The sequence below is a fragment of the Diceros bicornis genome, chromosome 15 (genome assembly GCF_020826845.1).
Source record: "Diceros bicornis minor isolate mBicDic1 chromosome 15, mDicBic1.mat.cur, whole genome shotgun sequence".
Taxonomy (NCBI): domain Eukaryota; kingdom Metazoa; phylum Chordata; class Mammalia; order Perissodactyla; family Rhinocerotidae; genus Diceros; species Diceros bicornis.
The window spans coordinates 3,197,330-3,220,925 of NC_080754.1; the positions used below are offsets into that span (position 1 = coordinate 3,197,330).

Consider the following 23,596-nt stretch of genomic DNA (forward strand, 5'->3'; position numbering starts at 1 on the left):
CATGATTTGATGATTAGCTCATAATCCCGGTAGAACAACTTTGACTTCATCCTACTGGGAATCTTTTGGAAGCATTAAGGGAATTGCAAGATTTTTAAAGAATGGGTTTGCAAATAGAAGGAAGAAATGCTATGTCCTTCCAATTTGGAGTTTCCAAGGAAAATCAATGCACAAATAATACTGCTTCATTTCTGTACTTTTTATGTTGCTCTGAGAAAACCAGCACATTTCCAGTTTCCCATGTTCTACAGGAACTGGGTGAGAATGCAGAGATTTCAATAAATTTCATTATAATAGCACTGTAATTTGTCTGTATGATAATAAAACATCTAAGTAAGAAATTATAATCCTAGACAGGCTTTTTTCTTTTAGAAATCAGCAACTGAAATCTGGACAGACAGAAGTAAATGTCTGTCTAGGGACATGTATATTCAGTTAGAATTATTGCTGCATGGGTAACACATTTGGTGGGAGGTTTTTAAATAACAAACTTTGACTAATAGAAGAATGAAAAATGTAAAAATTAAATAGTGATAAGAAAAATTCAGAGTTTACTTTGTAATGTGAAGTTTTCTTAACTGAATTGTGGAGCTGTGCACAGCTAAAATCTATCTTATTTGTAATTTTTCAGAATGGGAAATTCCGGCTTAAGGTTTGTGGCTGAGTACGATAAAAATTCTTTGATTGTATGGAATCATGAGAATATGGGCTAAAGTCATGGAGAGTAACTTCAAAAAACTCCTTGAGTTATCTATCACATAACTCTTGAGAAAAAATGAACAAAGCTTACTGATTCTTGACTAAATTATACATTGCAGGAACTAAAACTAGGAATAGCAATAATTTTGTTTATTTAATGTTATAATGAAAGTTGGGCCAGTTTATGCAGGGTAAAAATGTCTTAATTTTCAACTAATATTTTTGCCTGTGTTGTACATACTAGGCACCCTGTGGGTATATATTTAAAAGTAAAAAATCTAAAACATTAATTCTGCATTTATTTTTAATGAAGATAGGAAAATATCTCATGGTCCTCCCTTACCCTGATCATTGATTTTTAGGAAAAGAACATTATTCATAGTTTTAAATTAGACAAATCCAGTTTTTCTAATATATTCTCATTGTAAAATTTTTTTATGTTCTGTAAGCATCGAGAGGCATGGCTACAAAATTACAAAAATGTTTTTTCTTGCATGGAAATACCATAACAATCTGTATACCTCAGTGGATTTATTTTTCTTTTCAAAGTAATCTAAAAGAATCTATATTCACCAGAAAACTTCCTTTTGGAGTTCTTTCAGAGACTATTTATATCATGAAAAAAAATCAATGTCATTACTTCATGTAAACATTAAACGTTATATTCACAACAGTGACAAAGCAATAAGTATACAGGAATAAACTTAATAACAAAATTACTGAAATTACAAAAAAAAAACCTTTAAAAAACTCTGTTACTCCATTTGAAACCTTAACTTATACAGTTACAGGTGACTTTGGAATATTAAAAAAAAAATCTACTCTTGATCAATGGTCAAAAGTTGGCTCGTATTGATAATATCCAAAAGAAAATGCTAATTTCCCTGCAGGCTATTTCTGCATTTAACTGATATTTATGCACAAAAATATAGAAATGATTACATCTTAATTTTACGTTGGAATTTTCAGTGCCAAAACTTCTCCTTAAAAAGGCAATAATAGGATATCAGTGTTCTTGTTTCTTGTCTCCATTACTAACATGTTGAAGCCCATTCTTGCACACATCTCTTTATATGTGTATATAGATGCATATACACACATATGAGTCAATTACATAATTTTATGTGAAAGGGATCATAACATACACACTGCTTTTCTTACGGAACTCTTATTTTGATTTCCCCTCTCCTCCACTTCCCTCATTACTCCCTCCACTCCCATTCCAGAAAAACCAGTGCTGTAAACTTAGTGTCTATTATCCACGTGTTTCTCTGTGTAAAAGAGAGATTTAAAAATGCATTGTTTGTTTTACAATAAGGAGATATTTTTTACATATTTCTGTCTCGTACTCTTCTCAGATAACTACACATTGTGGAAATTCCAAAATCAAAATCAGGTAGAATTGCTCTTTTTTCATGGCTGAATTACATTCTATAATATGAATGTTCTGTGATTCATTCACCATTTCACTATTGACACATCTGGTCTTCGCTACTTGAACAATAATGCATTGGGTAGTCTTTGTATGTTTATCTTTGTGTAGTGATGCTTTTATTTCTAGGGTATAGATAAGAGAGAATGGTAGATGAAAGGGTATATATACTTAAAATATTAAATGAGATCATATAAAATTGCGTTTCAAAAAGGCTGTTGCGATTCATATTTCCACAAGTAACATGTGAAAGTACCACTTTTGTCACCTCAGTCAGTGGTATTTTTATTCACTTTAATTTCTGCTAATCTGATAAATGAGAAAGGAGATATCTGTATGTATATGTATCTATGACATATAGAAAATGAACAAATCAAAATGGCCATTATTTATTGGCTATTTTGATTTGTTCACTAATACACTTGTTTAGTCATATCCTTTACTCATTCTTCTTTTAGATTGTTTGCCTTTTCATTATCTATTTTTAACAATTATTTTTGTATTACAGACATAAATCTATGTCTTTCATATACATGGCAAAATATATTTCCCAATCTATTATATGCCCCTTGACTCTGTGAGATCTTCTTTTACTATGTGCTAAAATTATATAGTAGCTATGTTTTTATACTGGCTTTCTTCTCTTGGATAAGGATTTCTCTAATCTCTGTTACGTGATTGCCTCCTAAATTTCTTAGAAAATATCTATAGTGTGGGGTAGGAGCCTAACCTTACTTCCAGCCACTCAACCAACAGTATCAGTACAATCCATTGAATCAATCATCCTTTTCCTACTGAATTGAAATGACATATTTGTCTTATGCCACGTTCCTTATTTACTGGAATCTATTTCTGAGCTGTCTGTTCCATTGCACTGGTCCTCTTGTCTATTCTTATGCCACTATCTCAGTGTGTTGATTAGTATGTCTCTGTATTATGGTTCAATATCAATTAAGGTACTCTGACTACTCTATTTATGTTTTTCTTGGGGAAAGTAGAAGTTATTTTCTTTCATATGAATTTTAAGATGAGGGTACACAGTTCTAAAAACTGCGTCTAACCCCTGTTAGTTTGAAAAGCATTTGCATTAAATTAACTTGTCACTTTAGATGAATATCATTTTAAAGCTTTTTACTATGGATAGTTTTGAATGTATATAAAAGTAGACAAATGAAGGTACAAATTAAGGACTACTAATTAAATGAAAAGTACCTCTAACATATGAATCTGTTAGTCATATAAAAAATTCACTGTTTTTGTGATTCTTTTGTGAATATTTCCTTACTTATGCTTTCATGTTAGTGATTGGCCAGGTCGGATATGTCAGAAGAAAACAAGACGCTGGTGACCGAGTTTGTTCTCACGGGACTTACAGAGCATCCAGGGCTGCAGGTCCCCCTGTTCCCGGTGTTCCTGGTCACCTACCTCACCACCATGGGGGGCAACCTCGGACTGGTGGCTCTCATCTGGAAGGACCCCCGTCTGCACAGCCTCATGTACTTATTCCTTGGCAGTTTAGCCTTTGCAGATGCTTGTTCTTCATCCTCAGTGACCCCCAGGATGCTAATGAATTTTTTATCTAAGAATCATGTGATACCTCTCCTTGACTGCATGGCCCAATTTTATTTTTTTGGTTCCAGTGCCACCACAGAATGTTTCCTCCTGGCGTTGATGGCCTATGATCGTTATGTAGCCATATGCAACCCCTTGCTTTACCCAGTGGTCATGTCCAATAACCTCTGTACCCAGTTTATAGCTGTTTCATATGCCACTGGTTTTCTACATTCAGCAATTCATGTGGGTTTGTAATTTAGATTAACCTTCTGCAGGTCCAATGTAATATATAATTTCTACTGTGAAATTTTACAACTGTTCAAAATTTCTTGCACTGATCCTAGAGTTAATACTCTTCTGGTTTTAATCTTCTCAGCCTTTATACAAGTCTTCACTTTTATGACCATCATGGTCACTTACTCCTACGTCCTCTTTGCCGTCCTGAAAAAGAAGTCTGCAAAGGGCAGAAGCAAAGCCTTCTCCACGTGCAGTGCCCACCTGCTCTCTGTCTCTTTGTTCTATGGCACTCTCTTCTTCATGTGTGTGCATCCTGGGTCTGGCCCAGCTGAAGTTCATGACAAAATGTATTCTTTATTTTACACAATAGTAATTCCTCTACTAAACCCTTTTACTTACAGCTTGAGAAACAGAGAGGTTATAGGTGCCCTGAGAAGAATCATGAAGACATAAATAGTTGTCAGATAATTTTCAAACTGTTTCTTCAAACTTTCTGCTGAACATAGCCCAAGTCCTATAGATTAGCCATACCTCTGCCATCTTACCAGGGGGCTAGTGGCCAGGGAAGCCCATGAGCTCTGTGTGAAGGAACCCAGCCTTCTATTCTGTTTGCTTGGATATGGGTCCAATGAAAGTTTGGTAACATTACGCATAACCAGCTTATTTAGACACATTGTGCTCCATTTTTATCTGAGCGTGTAGATTTGCAAATTAGCTATTTTCTAGGGACTTCCAGAATTCCAGGTAGTAATTGACAACTTTACTGAGAAATAGCTGTAACCAAGGCTGGCATGTAGGTTAGTCATTCAGTTCATGAATGACCCCAGCCCACCGCTCTGGACCTGCAAGTTAATAAGGCTTGTTCTCTGACATATGCAGTAACTCCTGCAGATTGATGAAAAGAAAATTCTGCTTCTCGGTAGAATATATTCCTGAGAAGAAATGTACTGTTTAGTGATAAAAGTTAGGAAAAAGTTCTAAAAAAATTGGTGGCTCTTAGGGAGAAAAATAGAAGGTGGCATGAATTAAAGAATGAAGCATCAAAATTAATCACAGCTCGTATTTATAACTCCACATACTATTTTTATCAGAGATATTGCATGTAGCATGATATTCAATAATTTATACATTTAGGAATATTTTAGTGTAATAAAAAGCAATTTCAGAGATAATTCCTGTGATTGCGTGACTATTCCTATCAGTTTTAATAGGAGTTGACTGCGCAGAAGGTGAGGACCTGGATTAGAGATGAGAAGCTGGGTTTGTACATAAAGATGGGTGAAGACTTATGTCGTGAATTCTCTATCACTAATTTACTTCCAATTCAGGGACATGATCGCTTAAAAATATATTCCAATTTGTTTTAGAATTACTATGTAGACATAGATGATTCAACTCCTCTTTCAGCAAAACAATTATATTCCTTGAACAGTTTGTTTTTTTTCTTTGATTATTCATTTAGGAAAAATAATTGTATGAAATGAGAATTAAGCTTAAGCTGTTGAAGAATAAAAATATGCCAATTATTCTAGTATTTTTAAAACACTTTAGCTCTTGTAAGTCAATAATTCCAGCAAATATACTAAACATATTCTCTAAAAATTTAGGCACAGATACATATTTTTAATTACAAATTTATTTATCATATAATCTGTATCGGAAAAAGTCAACTTGTTTGTATGGTCTCAAGATTAATTCCAATTGATCCTTAATAATAAAATTTCCTTTAAAAATATCCCACATGATTAAATTTATTCTCTCTAAAAACCATCCGTACATGCAGGTGACTTTCCGCAGTTTTACAGTCTTTGTGACTCATTTTGCAAACACTGTAAACTAGATCTCTTTCCATAACATTTTTGCTTTCTTTTTGAGTAAAAGCCTTTTTCTACAATTTATTATTGGTCTTTTTAAAGTAATCCCTTAAATGTTTCTTATTATCTGTAAAAGTAAATACATTTATTTCTTAATGTACATGGTATAACATGTTTTATTTAGAGTATCTGCAAAAACAACTATGTGTTATGATTTTTACACTCTTTTGCTATCTTTATAATTGCACAAGTAATACATGATTTTATCAGGATTATTTTCCATAAAATCTCAGCTATTTATTACCTTGGAAACAAAGGGTTATGATTGAACTTTAGTCTTTTCCTCCATTTGAGAGCTCCCTGAGGAATTGACATTTAGACAGTCTTGCAATGTCAACTCAAGATATGCATCAACTTGGGATAAATTAGATTATTGCTGGGGTCAGTGAGCTGATTACTGACCCAAAATATTCCTAAGTATGTCGTATGTCAAGTACATCAATATTGTTGATTTGCATAGCCTGTATTTTATGGAGTGCGGCTGCACTAAAAAATAGACATAAGGCAAACACGTCTTGTTTGTTATTAATAGCATTAACAAAACGGAAATTCTATCAGGAGGACACAAAGAAATAGACTGACTTAGGAGAGATGAGACAAATATGTAAAATAGAAGATGAGTCATGAGATATTTGGCTGGGATCCTCCAGATATTATACTTACCTGGTCAACTAGAAGTCAACACACTCACTGTCCAAGAGGGACAAGGCCAAGTGGCCACAGAAACAGGGGCGTACTATTAAATAACTGGGACATCGTTCCCACAAATCAACACTAGGAACCTGATGGGTTTTTGTTAGCCTGATACTCAGACTGCACGATCCAGGGAGTGATATTTTAACGGAAGGGAATCCACTGAGTCTGAATGGAGGGAGTTAAATGGCCTGACCACTATGGACTTCAGGATGTATTTCTCATTCCAAATAATGATACACCACAGTTAGGGTAGAAATCTAACAAGCTTACACTGAAAAGGGTACCTGCCTAATTCTTTCACCTAGTGGTAAATGAAAGATCCTTGTAGAAATAGTAGAAATGTTCTAAATGCAGATACCTTAGATTGCATATAGATAAACTCAGAATCACTCTTAATGTAAAATGCCTCTAACAAAAACTATGATAAATTCAGCGATAAGGACAGTTCATCATGCTTGGTATCCTTACCTAATCTTCCCTGTGGGAGAACAGAATGCTATACAGACAGCCATGGCAAACTTATCAGCAAGCTCCTGCTCCTGGGTCTCAATGACGGAAAAAAAGTCCGTGCTTTTCAAAAGAATAGGAATGACCAAAGATGGCCTAGCCACATGGAATTATTTTGGTGGCTAATGAAAGTAGGATGAAAAAGAAAGAAATTGGTGAAGGTGCTACATAAAATTTGGTGATGAAGTATTCCCAGTTGGGAGGTGAAAAACTCCTGGTAGTTTGGGCATTTGCCTTGCTGAAAAGACCCTGACAAATTTGTCCTATTTACTCCGGTTTGGGATTTGTCAAAAGGTATTTGCAAAACAAAGTGAGCATGTAAGGTGCAGGGACACTCCATTGCTTAAGGCAATAGAATAAAAGAGGGTTAAGATCTGCTTGGAAAATTTCAGCAGGGAAATTTGAAGATGTATGTTTGGCCTAAGTTGAATGGCTTTGGGGTGGTGAACAGAGTTTTCTGGGATTACCAGATACTGGAACACATGGTGATATCAGCAAGAGACAAAAAGGGAAACATCAGAGGGCCAAAGACAAAACTTTGAGGGTAATTTGGTGCTGTGGTAGTAAGTATCAGAGTTCTTTTAAATTACAAATTGGAAACTGTGAAAGTAAGAACACCATATAGAAATGTCACCTCCATTTGAATGTTTTGTCAGGTTTGATATGTTGTGAGAATGGAGGGCTTTGCCATTGCTTGCTGATTTCTAACCAGGTATTAGTCAAGTCTGCCTCCAACATTTCTAATCTGACATACAAATGAGAACTTTTAGAATTGTGTGGGCCAGCTCCGTGGCTTAGCGGTTAAGTGCTCGCACTCCGATGCTGGTGGCCCGGGTTCAGACCCCGGGCGTGCACGGACGCACCGCTTCTCTGGCCATGCTGAGGCCGCGTCCCACATACAGCAACTAGAAGGATGGGCATCTATGACATACAACTATCTACTGGGGCTTTGGGGGAAAAATAAATAAATAAATAAAATTATAGAATTGTGCAAATTCTCCTCCGTAGTGAATATTAAGCAATACCAAATCCTTGGAGGACAACAATAAATTTCTGCTTTGATTTAAAAAGTAGTATAAACAGGGATATTAAGCCCCATTGGCTAATTATAAAAAAGTCCTGTCTGGTCTCTAAGAAAAAACATAGTTCATGGAGATTAACCACAACAATGAGATATCACCTCACACCTGTTAGAATGGCTATTATCAAAAAGACAAGAAATAACAAGTGTTGGCAAGAAAAAGGAACACTTGTGCACTGTTGGTAGGAATAGGAATTGGTACAGTCTTCTTTATCTTTATTATTTTCTTTTTTTTTCTTATTTATTTATTTTTTATTGTGAAATTTTTGTTGTACATTATTGTTTATCAGTAACCATATAAGTGCATCCCTCCACACTTTGTGCCCACCTCCCACCCCCCTAGCCCCTGGTAACCAGTTCTATCTGTCCGTGTGTTGGTTTATCTTCCACATATGAGTGAAATCATGCACTGTTTGTCTTTCTCTTTCTGGCTTATTTCACTTAACATAATACCCTCCAGGTCCATCCATGTTGTTGCAAATGGGACAATTTTCTTTTTTTATGGCTGAGTAGTATTCCGTGGTATATATACATATATATATACCACATCTTCTTTATCCAATCATCAGTCGAGGGACACTGGGGTTGCTTCCATGTCTTGGCTATAGTGAATAATATTGCAATGAACATAGGGGTGCATAAGCCTCTTTGGATTGTTGATTTCAGGTTTGTTGGGTAGATACCCAGTAGTGGGATAGCTGGATCATAAGGTATTTCTGTTTTTAATTTTTTGAGGAATCTCCAGACTGTTTTCCATAGATGCTGCACCAGTTTGCATTCCCACCAGCAGTGGATTAGGGTTCCCATTTCTCCACAGCCTCTCCAGCATTTGTTGCTTTTTGTCTTGGTGATTTTAGCCATTCTAATGGGTGTAAGATGGTATCTTAGTGTGGTTTTCATTTGCATTTCCCTGATGATTAGTGATGTTGAGCATCTTTTCATGTGCCTATTGGCCATCTGTGTATCTTCTTTGGAGAAGTGTCTGTTCATTTCCTCTGCCCATTTTTTGATTGGGTTGTTTGTTTTTTTGTTATTCAGTTGTGTGAGTTCTTTATATATTATGGAGATTAACCCTTTGTCAGATATATGGTTTGCAAATATTTTTTCCCAGCTGGTGGGTTCCCTCTTCACTTTGATCCTGGTTTCATTTGCCTTGTAGAAGCTCTTTAATCTGATGAAGTCCCACTTGTTTATTTTTTCTTTTGTTTCCCTTGTCTGAGTAGACATGGAATTCAAAAAGATCCCTTTATGGCTGATGACGAGTAGTGTACTACCTATATTTTCCTCCAGGAGTTTTATAGTTTCAGGTCTCACCTTCAGGTCTTTGATCCATTTTGAGTTAATTTTTGTGTATAGTGAAAGATGATGGTCTACTTTCAGTCTTTTGCAAGTGGCTGTCCAGTTTTCCTAGCACCATTTATTGAAGAGACTTTCCTTTCTCCACTCTATGTCCTTAGCTCCTTTGTCAAAGATTAGCTGCCCATAGATATGAGGTTTTAATTCTGGACTTTCAATTCTGTTCAATTGATCTGTGTGTCTGTTTTTGTACCAGTACCATGCTGTTTTACTTACTATCGCTTTGTCGTATGTTTTGAAGTCAGGGATTGTGATTCCTCCAGCCTTGTTCTTCTTTTTCAGGATTGCTTTAGCTATACGGGGTCTTTTGTTGCCCCATATGAATGCTAGTATTCTTTGTTCTATTTCTGTGAAGAATGTCCTTGGGATTCTGATTGGGATTGCATTGAATCTGCAGATTGCTTTAGGTAGTATGGACATTTTAACTATGTTTATTCTTCCAATCCAAGTGCACGGAATCTTTTTCCATTTCTTTATGTCATCACTGATTTCACTCAGTAATGTCTTATAGTTTTCATTGTACAGGTCTTTCACTTCCTTGGTTAAATTTACTCCTAGATATTTTATTCTTTTTGTTGCAATTGTAAATGGGATTGTCTTCTTGAGTTCTCTTTCTGTTAGTTCGTTGTTGGTATATAGAAATACAACTGATTTCTGTAAGTTGATTTTGTACCCTGCCACTTGACTGTAGTTGTTGATTATTTCTAATAGTTCTCCAATGGATTCTTTAGGGTTTTCTATATATAAGATCATGTCATCCGCAAACAGCGAGAGTTTCGCTACTTCGTTGCCTATTTGGATTCCTTTTATTCCTTTTTCTTGCCTAATTGCTCTGGCCAGAACCTCCAGTACTGTGTTGAATAAGAGTGGTGAGAGTGGGCACCCTTGTCTTGTCCCTGTTTTCAGAGGGATGGCTTTCAGTTTTTCCCCATTGAGTATTGTGTTGGCTGCAGGTTTGTCATATATGGCCTTTATTATGTTAAGGTACTTTCCTTCTATACCAATTTTGTTGAGAGTTTTTATCATAAATGGATGTTGGATCTTGTCAAAAGCCTTCTCTGCATCTATTGAGATGATAATACGGTTTTTATTCCTCGTTTTGTTAATGTGATGTATCACATTGATTGATTTGTGGATGTTGAACCATCCCTATGTCCCTGGTTTAAATCCCACTTGATCATGGTGTATGATCTTTTTAATGCATTGATGTATTTGGTTTGCCAATATTTTGTTGAGGATTTTTGCATCTATGTTCATCAGGGATATTGGTCTGTAGTTTTTCTTCATAGTATTGTCTTTGCCTGGCTTTGGTATCAGGGTGATGTTGGCTTCATAGAATGTGTTGGGAAGTGTTCCATCTTCTTCAATTTTTTGGAATAGTTTGAGAAGGATAGGTATTAAGTCTTCTTTGAATGTTTGGTAAAATTCTCCAGAGAAGCAATCTGGTCCTGGACTTTTATTTTTGGGGAGGTTTTTGATTACTATTCCAATCTCTTTACTTGTGATTGGTCTATTCAGGTTCTCTATTTCTCCTTGATTGAGTTTTGGGAGGTTGTATGAGTCTAGGAATTTATCCATTTCTTCTAGATTTTCCAATTTGTAGGCATATAGTTTTTCATAGTATTCTCTTATAATCTTTTGTATTTCTGTGGTATCTGTTGTAATTTCTCCTTTTTCATTTCTAATTTTATTTATTTGAGCCTTCTCTCATTTTTCTTGGTGAATCTGGCTAAAGGTTTGTCAATTTTGTTTATCTTCTCAAAGAACCAGCTCTTTGTTTCATTGATCCTGTCTACTGTTTTTTTAATTTCAAATTCATTTATTTCTGCTCTGATTTTTATTATTTCCTTCCTTCTGCTGACTTTAGGCTTTGTTTGTTCTTCTTTTTCTAATTCTGTTACGCATAGTTTGAGGTTGCTTGTTTGGGATTTTTCCTGTTTGTTAAAGCGGACCTGTATTGCTTTGAGTTTCCCTCTCAGGACGGCTTTTGCTGCATCCCATATGACTTGGTACAGTGTATTTTCATTTTCATTGGTCTCCAGATGTGCTTTGATTTCTCCTTTAATTTCATCAGTGATCCATTGGTTGTTTAGTAGCATGTTGTTGAGTCTCCACAGCTTTGTCACTTTCCTGGTTTTTTCCTTGTAGTTGATTTCTAACTTCATGGCATTAAGGTCTGAAAAGATGCTTGTCATGATTTCAATCTTCTTAAATTTATATGAGCATGCCTTGTTTCCCAACATATGGTCTATTCTTGAGAATGTTGCATGCGCTCTTGAGAAGAATGTGTAATCTGCTGTGTTTGGATGGAGTGCTCTGTATATATCTATTAAGTCCATCCCATCTAGTTTTTCATTTATGTCCATTATTTCCTTATTTATTTTCTGTCTGAATGATCTGTCCATTGATGACAGTGGGGTGTTGGGATCCCCTCCTACTATTGTGTTGTTGTTAATATCTCTTTTTTGGTTTGTTAATAGTTGATTTATGTACCTTGGTGCTCCTGTATTGGGTGCATATATATTTAAAAGTGGTATGTCTTCTTGGTGAAGTGTCCCTTTTATCATTATATATTGCCCCTCTTTGTCTCTCATTACCTGTTTTATCTTGAAGTCAACTTTGTCTGATATAAGTATGGCAACACTTGCTTTCTTTTGTTTGCCATTAGCTTGGAGTATTGTCTTCCATCCTTTCACTCTGAGCCCGTGTTTGTCTTTAGAGCTGAGATGTGTTTCCTGGAGGCAGCATATTGTCGGGTCTTCTTTTTTAATCCATCCCACCACTCTGTGTCTTTTGATTGGAGAGTTCAGTCCACTTACATTTAGGGTAATTAGTGATATATGGGGGCTTGTTGTTGTTAATGGTTCTTTTGCATTTCTTTTGTTTCTCGTCCCATGTGTTTCGGACTACCAATTTAGTTTGGTAGTTCTGTATGGGGGTTCTCTTAGTTTTCTCTTTCTTTATTGTGTGTGATTCTGTTTTGATTATTTGGTTAGTGGTTACCATGAGGTTTGCATAAAAAATCTCTTGGATGTGATAGTCCATTTTTTGATGGCCTCTTATTCCCTTAGACTAAGTAATTCGATCCTTTTCCTCTTCCCTTTCTAAGTTATTGTTGTCACCTCTTATTCCTTCTTGTGTTGTGAGTTCATGTTTAACATGATGAGGTTATATTTATGCTTGGTGCTTACCTTCCCTTGATCTTTGGTTTTATATTTAAGTGTTTGCTAATCTATTTTGGTAGAGGACTGCAATTTTTCTGGTTTTGTCGACCTATTTTCCTCCTTGTTCAAAACTGTGAATCCCCTTTCTCCTTTTTTCCTCAGATGAAGGCCTTCTTGAGCATTTCTTGTAGTGGGGTCTTGTGGCAATGAACTCCCTTAGCTTTTCTTTATCTGGGCTAGTTATTATTTCTCCATCATATCTGAAGGATATTTTTGCTGGATAGAGTATTTTTGGCTGAATTTTTTGTCTTTCAGAATTTTGAATATATTGTTCCACTCTCTCCTAACCTGTAAAGTTTCTGTCGAGAAATCTGCTGAGAGCCAGATAGGAAATCCTTTGTATGTTATTTTTTTTTTGTCTAGCTGCCCTTAATATCTTTTCTTTGTTGTTGACTTTTGCCAGCTTTCCTATACTATATGCCTTGGAGAGGGTCTTTTCATGTTGATATATTTAGGAGATCTATTTATTTCATCCAGTGGTATTTCCAGCTACTTCCCCAGGTTTGGGAAGTTCTCAGATATTATTTCTTTGAACAAGTTCTCTGCTCCTTTTTCCTTCTCTTCTCTCTCTGGAATACCTATAATCCTTATGTTGGGTTTCCTGATTGAGTCGGATATCTCTTGGAGAGTTTCTTCATTTCTTTTTAGTCTTAGTTCTCTTTCCTGCTCCATCTGGAGCATTTCTGCATTGCTGTCCTCAATATTGCTAATTCTTTCCTCCATATTGTCAGCTCTGCTGCTTAAGGCTTCCAGATTTGTCTTTATCTCCTCTATTGTGTTTTTCATCTCTAAGATTTCTGATTTTTTTTTTTTTTACAGTTTCAATCTATTTTGTGAAGAAACTCTTGTTTTCATTGAATTATCTGTCTGTGTTTCCTTGTATTTCATTAAGCTTTTTTATGATGGTTATTTTGAATTCTCTGTCATTAAGGTTATACATTTCTGTGCTTTCCGGGTTGACTTCTGGGTGCTTGTCATTTTCCTTTTGGTCTGGAGATTTAATATATTTTTGCATGGTGCCTGTCAGTGTTGGCTTACTTTTCCTCATAGTGAAAATATATGGTCGCAGTTTCCTCTTGCTGCCACTGGGTGGGGGTCAAGGGCTATGTATTCTTGCCCATCTCTATCTGTGGGCACTCTTGTCTGCCCCTGGCTGATCTGAGGTGTGGTTGAGTGGAGGCTGCTGGGGGGGAATCATAGGAACAGCTGAGCCTGGAGCGCAGCTAGGCCGAAGCAGCTGGCGCTCGGGTGTGGTGAGGCCTGAGTTGCTGCTGCCTCTGGTGGGTGGGCACAGGCTCGCCTTGCTGCTGTTTGGGCCCCAGGCACCTGGGTGCTGCTGCCTGTGGGGGTGGGGTGGTCACTCTGCCCCTGCTGGGGCCCGCTGCCTCTGGGTACTGGGCTGAGCTGAAGCACCGCTGTGCTGAAGCACCAGTCAGGAGGGCTGGGTGGGGGAGGGGCGCTTACTTTCACCTCCCCAATCTCAGAGCATTCTTGCCTCGCTGTGCTCTCTGCTCTCCTGAGGGGCTAGCTTGCTGAAACTACCCTCACAACAGTTCTGCTCCCTCCGTAGGGGGATTCCCTCGGGCTGTGAGGGGTCTTGGAGACCCCTTGGCGAGCCACCCCACCCCCTCCTCTGAGAGCTGCGTGGTCTCTGTCTCTGGGTCGCAGTCCTTGGGGAAGGAAAGGAGCTATTCTCACCTCCTTCCACTTCCTCTGGGGATTCCAGCACCTCTGTCCTCGGGTGTAGGGCTGCCTGGATGCCTCAGACGTCCCCTGTGTTGTGTGAATAGCTTCTGTTGAAAGATGAATGTCCTTTTTGTTGTGTCTTAGAGGGGGAGAGTTCAATGTGGGAAGCTCACTCCACCATGATGCTGACATCATTCTCTTTATTATTTTCTAAATTGTGTCATTAGAATTCTCAGAAGCTTGACCACTGCAAAAGTGATCACTTGCCTCTCAGCTTTAATTTTTATTACCTATACAAAAATAGATTTGTAAAAGTGTTGACTGTAATGGAGAATGACAGTTCTAAAAGGGAAATAAGTATAAAGTATACTTATACGGTGCAACGGAGATACTGCTTAACTCTCTTTTATGGCAATAATGGAGGAGAATCAAACATAATTTCCTAGATGGCACTGACGCAGGACAAGAGGCAGGAGAAAGAGTTAGCAGGAGTCCACAGGGCACTCATTCCAGAACGAGGGAGCACAACATATAAAAATAATGCTCCATATTTGAATCTATGTATTTAAATACATGTAGAACGTAAAGTTATAGGAGGATGGGAGTATCATAGATAAGACTGGAAACGTAAGCAGGATTAGACAATGGAAAACCATTTACATCAGACTAATGAGTTGGGCTTTATTGTAGGTAAATGGAGTATCAATGAAAGGTGATGAGCAAGATAAAAAAATTAGATCTTGAAAGTTCACTTCTGGTGATGGCATAAAAAATAGATTGAAAACAGAGCAAGATTGGAGACAGAAAAATAAGGTTATAATTACAAATCATTGAAAATTTCTCTCCCTGAATTTCTGGAAATATTGCTCCACTGAATATGTCTGGATTTGTATGTTGCCTTTGAAAAAATATGATACCAACCTGGTTTTCTTACTTTGGTCTGGAAGCCCCCAGAGGGTATTCTCTTTACTTTAAAATTTAATAGTTTTAATATGGTATGTCACAAGTTGATTATTTCCCTTAATTTTCCGAGGTATATAATTTATTAATATATAGATTTGTATCTTTTTTACTTATGGAAAAATTTTTAATATCTTTAATAATTCTATTTAATTGATTTATTTTTCTTCTTCAGGGACTCATTATATATATATATGTTGGATTTTTTTGCCTATCAACTATATAAATCATTTTTTCTCTGATCAGTTTTCACCTCTTCTTACTTTGGTTTTTCCCACTTGGCTGTTTTTATGACTTTTCTCAGTATTTCAGTTGTTCCATTTCTCTATTATTTATGTATGCATAAAAAATGACCAAACTTTAATGACCCACCAACAATCTAATTAATTATTATCTCTCACAATCCCGTGGTTTGGTCCGGCTCAAAGTGGGCAGTTATTTTGCTCTATGTAATGTCAGCTGGTCTACAGTCATCTGTAGGCTCAACTGGTCTGGATTTTCCAACATGGCTCACTCACAAATCTGCTCCATTGATGAAGATGGCTGGAACACTGGGCTCAGCTGAGATACCAGAGTCTTTTGGTTCTCTCTCCATGTGATCTCTGTGGATCCAAAAGTGGAAGCAACTTCTTAAGCCTAAACTGGCACAGCATTACTTTTGCTGCATTCTGTTGCTTAAAGAGAGTCACCAGGCTAGCCCAGATTCAGTGGAAGTGGGGACTACACAAAAGCATGTACACCAGGAGATGTGGTTCATTGGGTCCATCTTTGGAAACTGTTACCACACTCAATTTCCTTCAATACATTTTCAATAAAATCCATTTTTCCTTGGCACCTTATAGTTAAGTCTATTTCTAAGAATATTTTGTCTTTAATTCTTTCCTGAGTTTGGTCAACTTTTGTTTCACATCTTAATTTTAGTCCATATCCATTCTTAGTTTTAGAATTTTTGATTTGAGTTTTTTTTCTTTTCATATTTCTGCCTGTTTAAAGATGTTTAATTTGAGTTGGTGTCTTGTCATCCTGTGTTAGAATTATGCCCTGCTCTATGGGTGTTTTTAGGGGCAAAATGTAGAAATGCATTGGTTTTCATTTTGTTTTCTTCTTATGATAGTTTACTACAGATGTTCTCAATTGCTTTTTGGTCATTTGAAACATCAAATTTTCCAGGACCATCAATTACAGCTATAGATAGACAGGTAGGAGGGGTTTGGGTATTTTACTGGATTTTTTGGTTCACCATGCCCTTTTTCTGCTGTGTTATAGTGAAATGAAAGTTTCAAATTTCTAGAACCTTCCTTGAAGGAGAGTTTTAAGTGCCTTCTGATTTTAGGATTCTCTTTTGTTTCTTCAGGAACCTCAATTTCCTTCTTTCTCTTCAGTACCATGCTTGCTAGGGGGTCCCTCCTTCTTCCATGTTCCTCCTTCACAGAGCTGATGCTTTCACTAAGACTGCTGCATATTTCCAAGTCCCTTCCTTTGATATTTCATGGCCCTTCCTCTTACCTATCGAGTTTCAGGCTGGGTCTTGGTATTTCCTCTACTTAGGATGGCAGCTTCTGTTTCTGAGATTGATTTTGTCTGTGTTCTTCTACTCTGAGGCCTCAGTTCTTCTCTCTCTTTTTTTTTCTGTAGCGTTTCCATTTTCCCTTTAGTCTGGTCCAGTCTCCAGAGTGGGTGTTTCGGTATAATTTACTGCTTACCTGTAAGCAGTAAATTGATGTTCATAGTATTCTCTGCTTCCCAGTCATACTGAAGGTGTGTTTTATGGAAATTTTTGTTCTCCTTGTTCATAAGTAAGTTATGCTTTTTTTGATTTGAGAATGTGTGGAGAGATTTGGATTTTTCCAGTTTCCATTATCTTATGGAAATATTATGGATAAAAGGGGGTTAAATTAGTTTTTAGGAGCCATCATTAATTACTTTTTGACTATTCAGGGTACAAATAAATAAATATCAACTGAATCTACTCTATATGTTTTTCAAATATTTTGTGGATGAGGTAGTATAATATACAGGTGAATCAGATTCACTTTTAGGGCTCAGGATAGAAACTGTTATATTCTGAAAGATACTGGTGGTTGGGACATTTTGACTTTCACAGATCTTCATATTTTAATATATTTCCTTTACAGCAATATAAGGGCTTCGTTACATGCTTGATTATCTGAACAGAAATAGTGTCAAATCCTGGGTTTATCATTTCTCACATCTGTGTCAACTGTGATGTCCCATTTGTAAAAGCCATGGTCAGGCTATAGTATATTTACTTTGTTCTTTATAGGACTTTCATCAATGGAAGCTGGATTAAGAAGATGTTGAAATTCTGTTGCTATCTTGAGAGAATTCTGTACACTTCTCAACTATTTGTGAATCTAGCTTTAAATTCCACAGAAATTACTTATCCAGTATTATGTTAAATACATCAGGCATTGTTAACAAAGAAGCAGAGAACTAAATCAATATGGTGATCATGCCTTTATTGGGGTGGGTAATGGTGGATGAAAAGGACGTGATGTCAGTATGATATTAAAGTCCAAGCTAGGGCCAAAAAAGTCAAACATGTTAATCCTCCCTATGACCATAAAAGTTGAATCTTCAAATGATATAATACTTCAATTCTGCATCAAGATTGATCCATGACATCAATGAGAAGAGACTAACCCAGGGAAAGTGACTTGGTTCGTGACCTGAGGAGATGCTGCCTCAAGGGAGCTCTCCTTTCAATGTAAACTCATTTAGGACTTTTACAGAGTGAGGATGAAGCAGACTATGTTGACTGAAATGCAGCCTGTGTTCAAGCCCTCTGCTACACCAGCCTCGAGAGTGATCGTCTTTGCTCCTACGGAAAAAAACAAACAAACAAAACAACTTAACAAGGTGTCACGAGAATGGTAATCATTTGAGATAATGAGAAACTACCCAAGGGAAATTGGCAAAAGTTTGGTGACAGGAAATTAGGTAACAGTTTCGCTAAATAACTTTCCAATTCTCCTATTAGGAGCAATGGGCATTATTAGCAGACATTTCCATAGGGCCGCCAAACATCTCCTCTAAACGAATGCTGGGCTGATAATGAGAGAATTTAAGTTGAGATTCAAACTATATAGGGTATCGATTAATTCAACCCTTATTAATTTCAGCCCTTATTAATCCTGCTTCAAATCAGGGCCTTGCCAGCTGGGGATTCTCCTTTGCTTCTTCCTTTCTGAGCTCCATGATTGTCAGGATCCCTGGATCTTCACAACTCAGTCACGGAATGAATTGATGGCAGGAGTCAACTGGCTCCCAAAATATATTTGGAAATGAACAGTTCTCAATCTGTAAAATGCACATACTATCGAATTCTTATTATTCCCTTCAAAAACCTTCTCAATTCTTTGGCTTATAGTGTGACTTCCTCTAAAGTTTCAAAAATGAACCTCTTCAGAAGGTACTTCTGGGAAGTAAGAAAGCAAAATAATGTTGAAGATGGATATAGCTGTAATTTGGTCTGTCAAGTTCAGGGATAAATTATTGTAATGTGTTTATTTTTATTTCTGCAAGTTTCAATAAGAAAATAGAGAGAAGGAAAATTAATGAAATACCTCACATTTATTCTAGATTGTTGTACATTAACAAACATCGCTGTGATGCTGCTTTAGTTGATCTTGCTTGCTCTCTATGTATTGCTCGCGCTCTAACATTCTCAGTTCACACATCTTCTCCCAGGTGTACCTATGAAAAAATGGAAATATTTATTCCAAAACCTTCTCATTGCCTGCTTAGATAAATAATTACTTAGTTTCCTTTACAAAGTATCCTACATCCGCCCTCCTGCCTCCAGAGATACTTGTCTAATTTATTCTCCCAGGAAATACTCCTTACTATGTTTTTAGTGGCTTCCTATCATTTCATACAAAATTTGCTATCTTTCATCCTCCAACCTATATTTCTTGCTTTCCATAATGTTCCTTTTTTTTTTGGTCAAATTTTAGTCTTCAGTATTTTATATTTTTTTTCCATTCAAATGAGCAGCATTCTATTCAAGTTGCTTTTCTTGCTACTTCCCATTAATGTTGAATTTCTTTAAGCACCATTTCATGATGGCAATGGCTTCATGTACAATTCATTATTCTAGAAATCCTCAGTAAACATTTTTTAGATTCTAATGATACCTAGCATTTTAAGCTCTCTCTCTCCCCCAGAGGATATAAGTCCCAAGATACTGAAAAGAGGTAGACTTAAAGATTCATTTTAAATTATTTGTGGTATAAGTGTACATATTTCCAATCATCTAGGCACTTTGTTACTCTAACTATAGTTATTAGTATCGTATTGTCTAGATTATTAGCAGAGTGAATAAAATGACATAAAACTATTCAACGAAGTCCAGAAAATTATTTACGGATTCTTTTTCTACCCTTTTCCCTCCTTCCATAGACTGAATATTGGAAGGGACGTAATGCTATGATGAGTTTCTAGGGAATTACTTTATAAGAATTTACTGAGCTATTTATTTTTTCAGTAGTCACTAATAAGATTGAGTTGAATATTCTCTGGTGGCACAGATTAACAGAACTCCCAGAATATAGAAGATTCATACGTATGTGTTTGGTGAAAAATACATATGTTCTTATTTGATTTTAAAATATGAATATAAAATTCATACATTTTCTACATTTTTACGGGATATATTGTGTAAAGATTTATTTATTTAGCAAAGATTTATATGACATATGTGTAAGGCAGTGTTCTAAGTGTCATATAAGTATTGCCTCATTTAATCTTCAGAGAACCCTAGGAAGTAGGAGCTATATTGTCCTCATTTTACATATGAGGCAACTGGGGTACAAAGAGATTAAGTAAGTAATCTCAAGTAGTGTCTTAAAATAGGATTAAACCAGGGAATCTGGCTCCAGGGGCTCTGCTCTTAACCACCACACTACACGCTGATAAATGTCTGAGAAGGCTCGTGAAGGAAGAAAGTGGGCAAGAAAAAAGAAGCAGAGTGTGAATGAAGGGCTGAGTGTGCAGGAGAGCAAAGTAGGAGGAAATAATCAAGTAAAAAGAAGCATCTGGATGGAGAACGGTCAGCCACATTCCCCTCCCTGCCTCTCTCTTTCAACAAGGTGGGAGCTGAGGGGGTGAAGACCAGCCTCTGGCTGTTCTTCCTGGATTCCTCTTCTTTTTCTCCAATAGACTGGGGAGAACTTGCTGGATTTTCCATGAGATTCTGTAAGCTATTTGCAGACACTTTCATTTGTCACAATTTTATATTTTATGGTGGAAGATGATTTGGATGCCACCTTGTTGCTTCATCACCCATGTGAGGAGGACTGTCAGCTGCCAGTTTACAGGATATTTTAGAGCTGCACCATCCTCGCTCATCAGACCCTGGAGATAAGCAGTAATATAGTTAATGAAAAGTCACAGCCTAGATCTTGTCTTGTTTGCCTTCTTTTACCACATCTTCCTCTAAAAGATATAGATCAGTGTTTCTCATTCTTGGTTGCAAAACAGAATCACCTGAAGCAACCATAAGAAATACGAACACCAGGGTTTACCCAGGCCAAATAAATCAGAATTGCTAAGGGTTAGGCCCAGGAAACAGTATTTTTTCAAAGTTCCCCATATGGCTCTAAGGTCCATCCAGGGTTGAGAATTACCCGTGGTGATTGTTGGAAGACAATTCCTCATGGGTTTTTCATGTTTCTGCACATCTTGCAAGCAGAGGCACTGACTATCTTTGTTCTGGGCTATCTTTCCAAGGATATTTGCATAGCAAACAACCTTGGAAGACAGAGATTATGTCTTCCTCCAGAGCAAAGAGCAGGTTGAATTATTGCCCATTATAAAAGAATCAGGTTACCTAAGCCCAGGTTACTCTCCTATAATACAACGCACTACAAGTACAAGTGTACCTGGACCATATCAGTCTGTGAGAACTGAGTCTTGAGGAACTGGTGCAAAGGCTGACAACCTGGATACTGCTACTCCTGTGAGTAATAAAGCCCTTTGTCTCTGACCCAGATGTCTCATATCTTCTTATATGAGAAACTGTAACCCCAGTTCTTGACAATAATTACTCCTTAAAGCTTGAAAAACCACCTGAAGATTAAATGACTATGATTAAGTCAGAAATTTTCCTGCTTGATGACTACAGTGACATTTCACTCAAAATGGAAATTTCATGGAGGATTTATCTAAGTTCCTATGGGACCCCTCCTCCTCATTGTTCTGGGTTTTGGTGACTGAGATCTAGAATATTCTTTTATCTGAGGGAGGAGAAAATCTTCAAATGATCGTTGATAGAGAAAATTTACACAAAATTTGGTGTTCTGGAAAGAAATACATCCATATAAAAGACTGACAATTTATGTTAAAGAATCATCAGATAATCACAGACTACTCATGTAAAGCAAGCATAGTTCTTTTGGGAATGATTACTTCTTAGGCCTTCTCAGAGTTCCATGTTGCAGTTGGTGTTTCATTTATGTTAGATAGTTCTCCATTTTTGTTTATATTACAGTGAAGTATAATTAATTCACTGAGTATCAATTGAGCTCTTAAAATGTGTCTAGTATCTACTCTGTTTATTAACACCTACTAACATTTGCAATTATTTTATGTAACATTAGCAACCATCACCATAAAGGAAGAAATGAAAACGAGAGAGTTTATTTACATGAGGTTGTTGTTCTCATATTTTAGTATTCTCAGAATTATTTGACTCATCTGATCTTTGATAGGGTCAGAGGTTCTGCATTTTGATATACATCTAGGTGATTATGATTCTCATGGGCTTTGGATTATGCTTTGAGAAACACTCTACTGTAAATTATTTAAGCAATCCCAAGGATAACTTTAATTATGAATTTTTCTTCCTTAAATAAGATTTAAATAATATATATTTTTTCCATTTTTCTCTTCAAAGCCCCAGTAGATAGTTGTATGTCATAGTTGCACATCCTTCCAGTTTCTGTATGTGAGACGCCGCCTCAGCATGGCTGGACAAGCAGTGCGTCGGTGCACACCTGGGATCCGAGCCCTGGCCGCCAGTGGTGGAGCGCACGCACTTAACCACTAAGCCACGGGGCCAGCCCCTATTTAAATAATATTAAATGACATTTAAATTGATCCATTAATCAGTCTTCAGAGTAACTGAAGGCAGCTTGTGTTTATTCCATTAGTAGATAAGGTAGTATGCTGTAGTGGAAAGAATAACAGATTCAAATTACAAAATCTGTTATTTTTTCTGAGCCTTAGATAATGATGGAAATAAAATTCCACAGACTTTGTAGATCCCACTAATTTCAGCTAAGTCTTTACACACTTAGATATAAGGAATAAAAGCAGCATTTGAAGTCAATCCAATTGGGCAAATTCTTAATTTCTTTATCTATGTGATATGATGTGAATAATAAATGTGAATGATGAAAAACATCTTTCTTGGAGTGAGACTTCCAGAATGATGTGAAGAACTTGGTCAAATTAGCAGAGCAACCACTCAAAGTCTCTGGAGTTGACCAAAGGGTTTACAGTAAATTATGAAGCACTTATTTAACAAAATATGTGGAAACTTGTTAAGACCTGCAGGAGGTCATGACATTTGAGCTGGGTACTGCACCCATCCTCCCACCCAGGTCTACATTGCAGAAGAGCTATTCCAGCAGCTGAGCAACAACTCCCATTTCCCCCAGATCCCTGGAGTGAAGGAGCTATTCTGAATGGATTTGGAAGCCAGGAAATATTGGAGGGTTCCATCTCCCCCAGCTCCATGCCCCAGAAGATTATATGGGGCAGTAGTGGCAGCCAAGCAGCAGCACCAGTTCTTGCCACCCTCCCTCCCAACCCTGCAGCTTCTTCTTTGTAGGGAGGATGTGAGTGAAAGTGAGTGAAGAGTGACTTCTCCATCCTACCCTACTCCAGCTTCAGCTCCATAGCACATGGATTCTGCATACAGGAGGTGGGAGAAAGCCTCAAAGATTGACACAATCCTCCAAATTTGATGAAAAACATCAGCATGCACAACCAGGAAGCTCAACAAATCCCAAGTAGAAATGCAGAAGATCCACCCCTAGACACATCATAGTCAAAATGATGAAAGTCATAGATTAAGAGAAAATGTTGAAACTAGTAAGAGAATAATGCCTCATCATTTACAAGAGAACCACAAAAAGATTGACAGTCGATTCTTACCAGAAACAATGGAGATCAGAATGCCGTAGGATGACATGTTTGAAGTACAGAAAGAAAAAAATAAATAACTCTTAACCAAGAATCTTATAACCAGCAAAACCATCTTGTA

The 23,596-nt window shown here is 36.9% G+C and overlaps 1 protein-coding gene across 1 annotated transcript; it reads left to right on the forward strand.

Moving 5' to 3' along the window:
- Window positions 1–3,451: 3,451 nt before the first annotated feature.
- On the forward strand, window positions 3,452–4,375 carry LOC131414494 (olfactory receptor 5AC1-like). Its single transcript, XM_058555502.1, is given in 1 exon segment — window positions 3,452–4,375. A coding segment is annotated over 1 exon segment (924 nt).
- The last annotated feature ends 19,221 nt before the right edge of the window (window positions 4,376–23,596 follow it).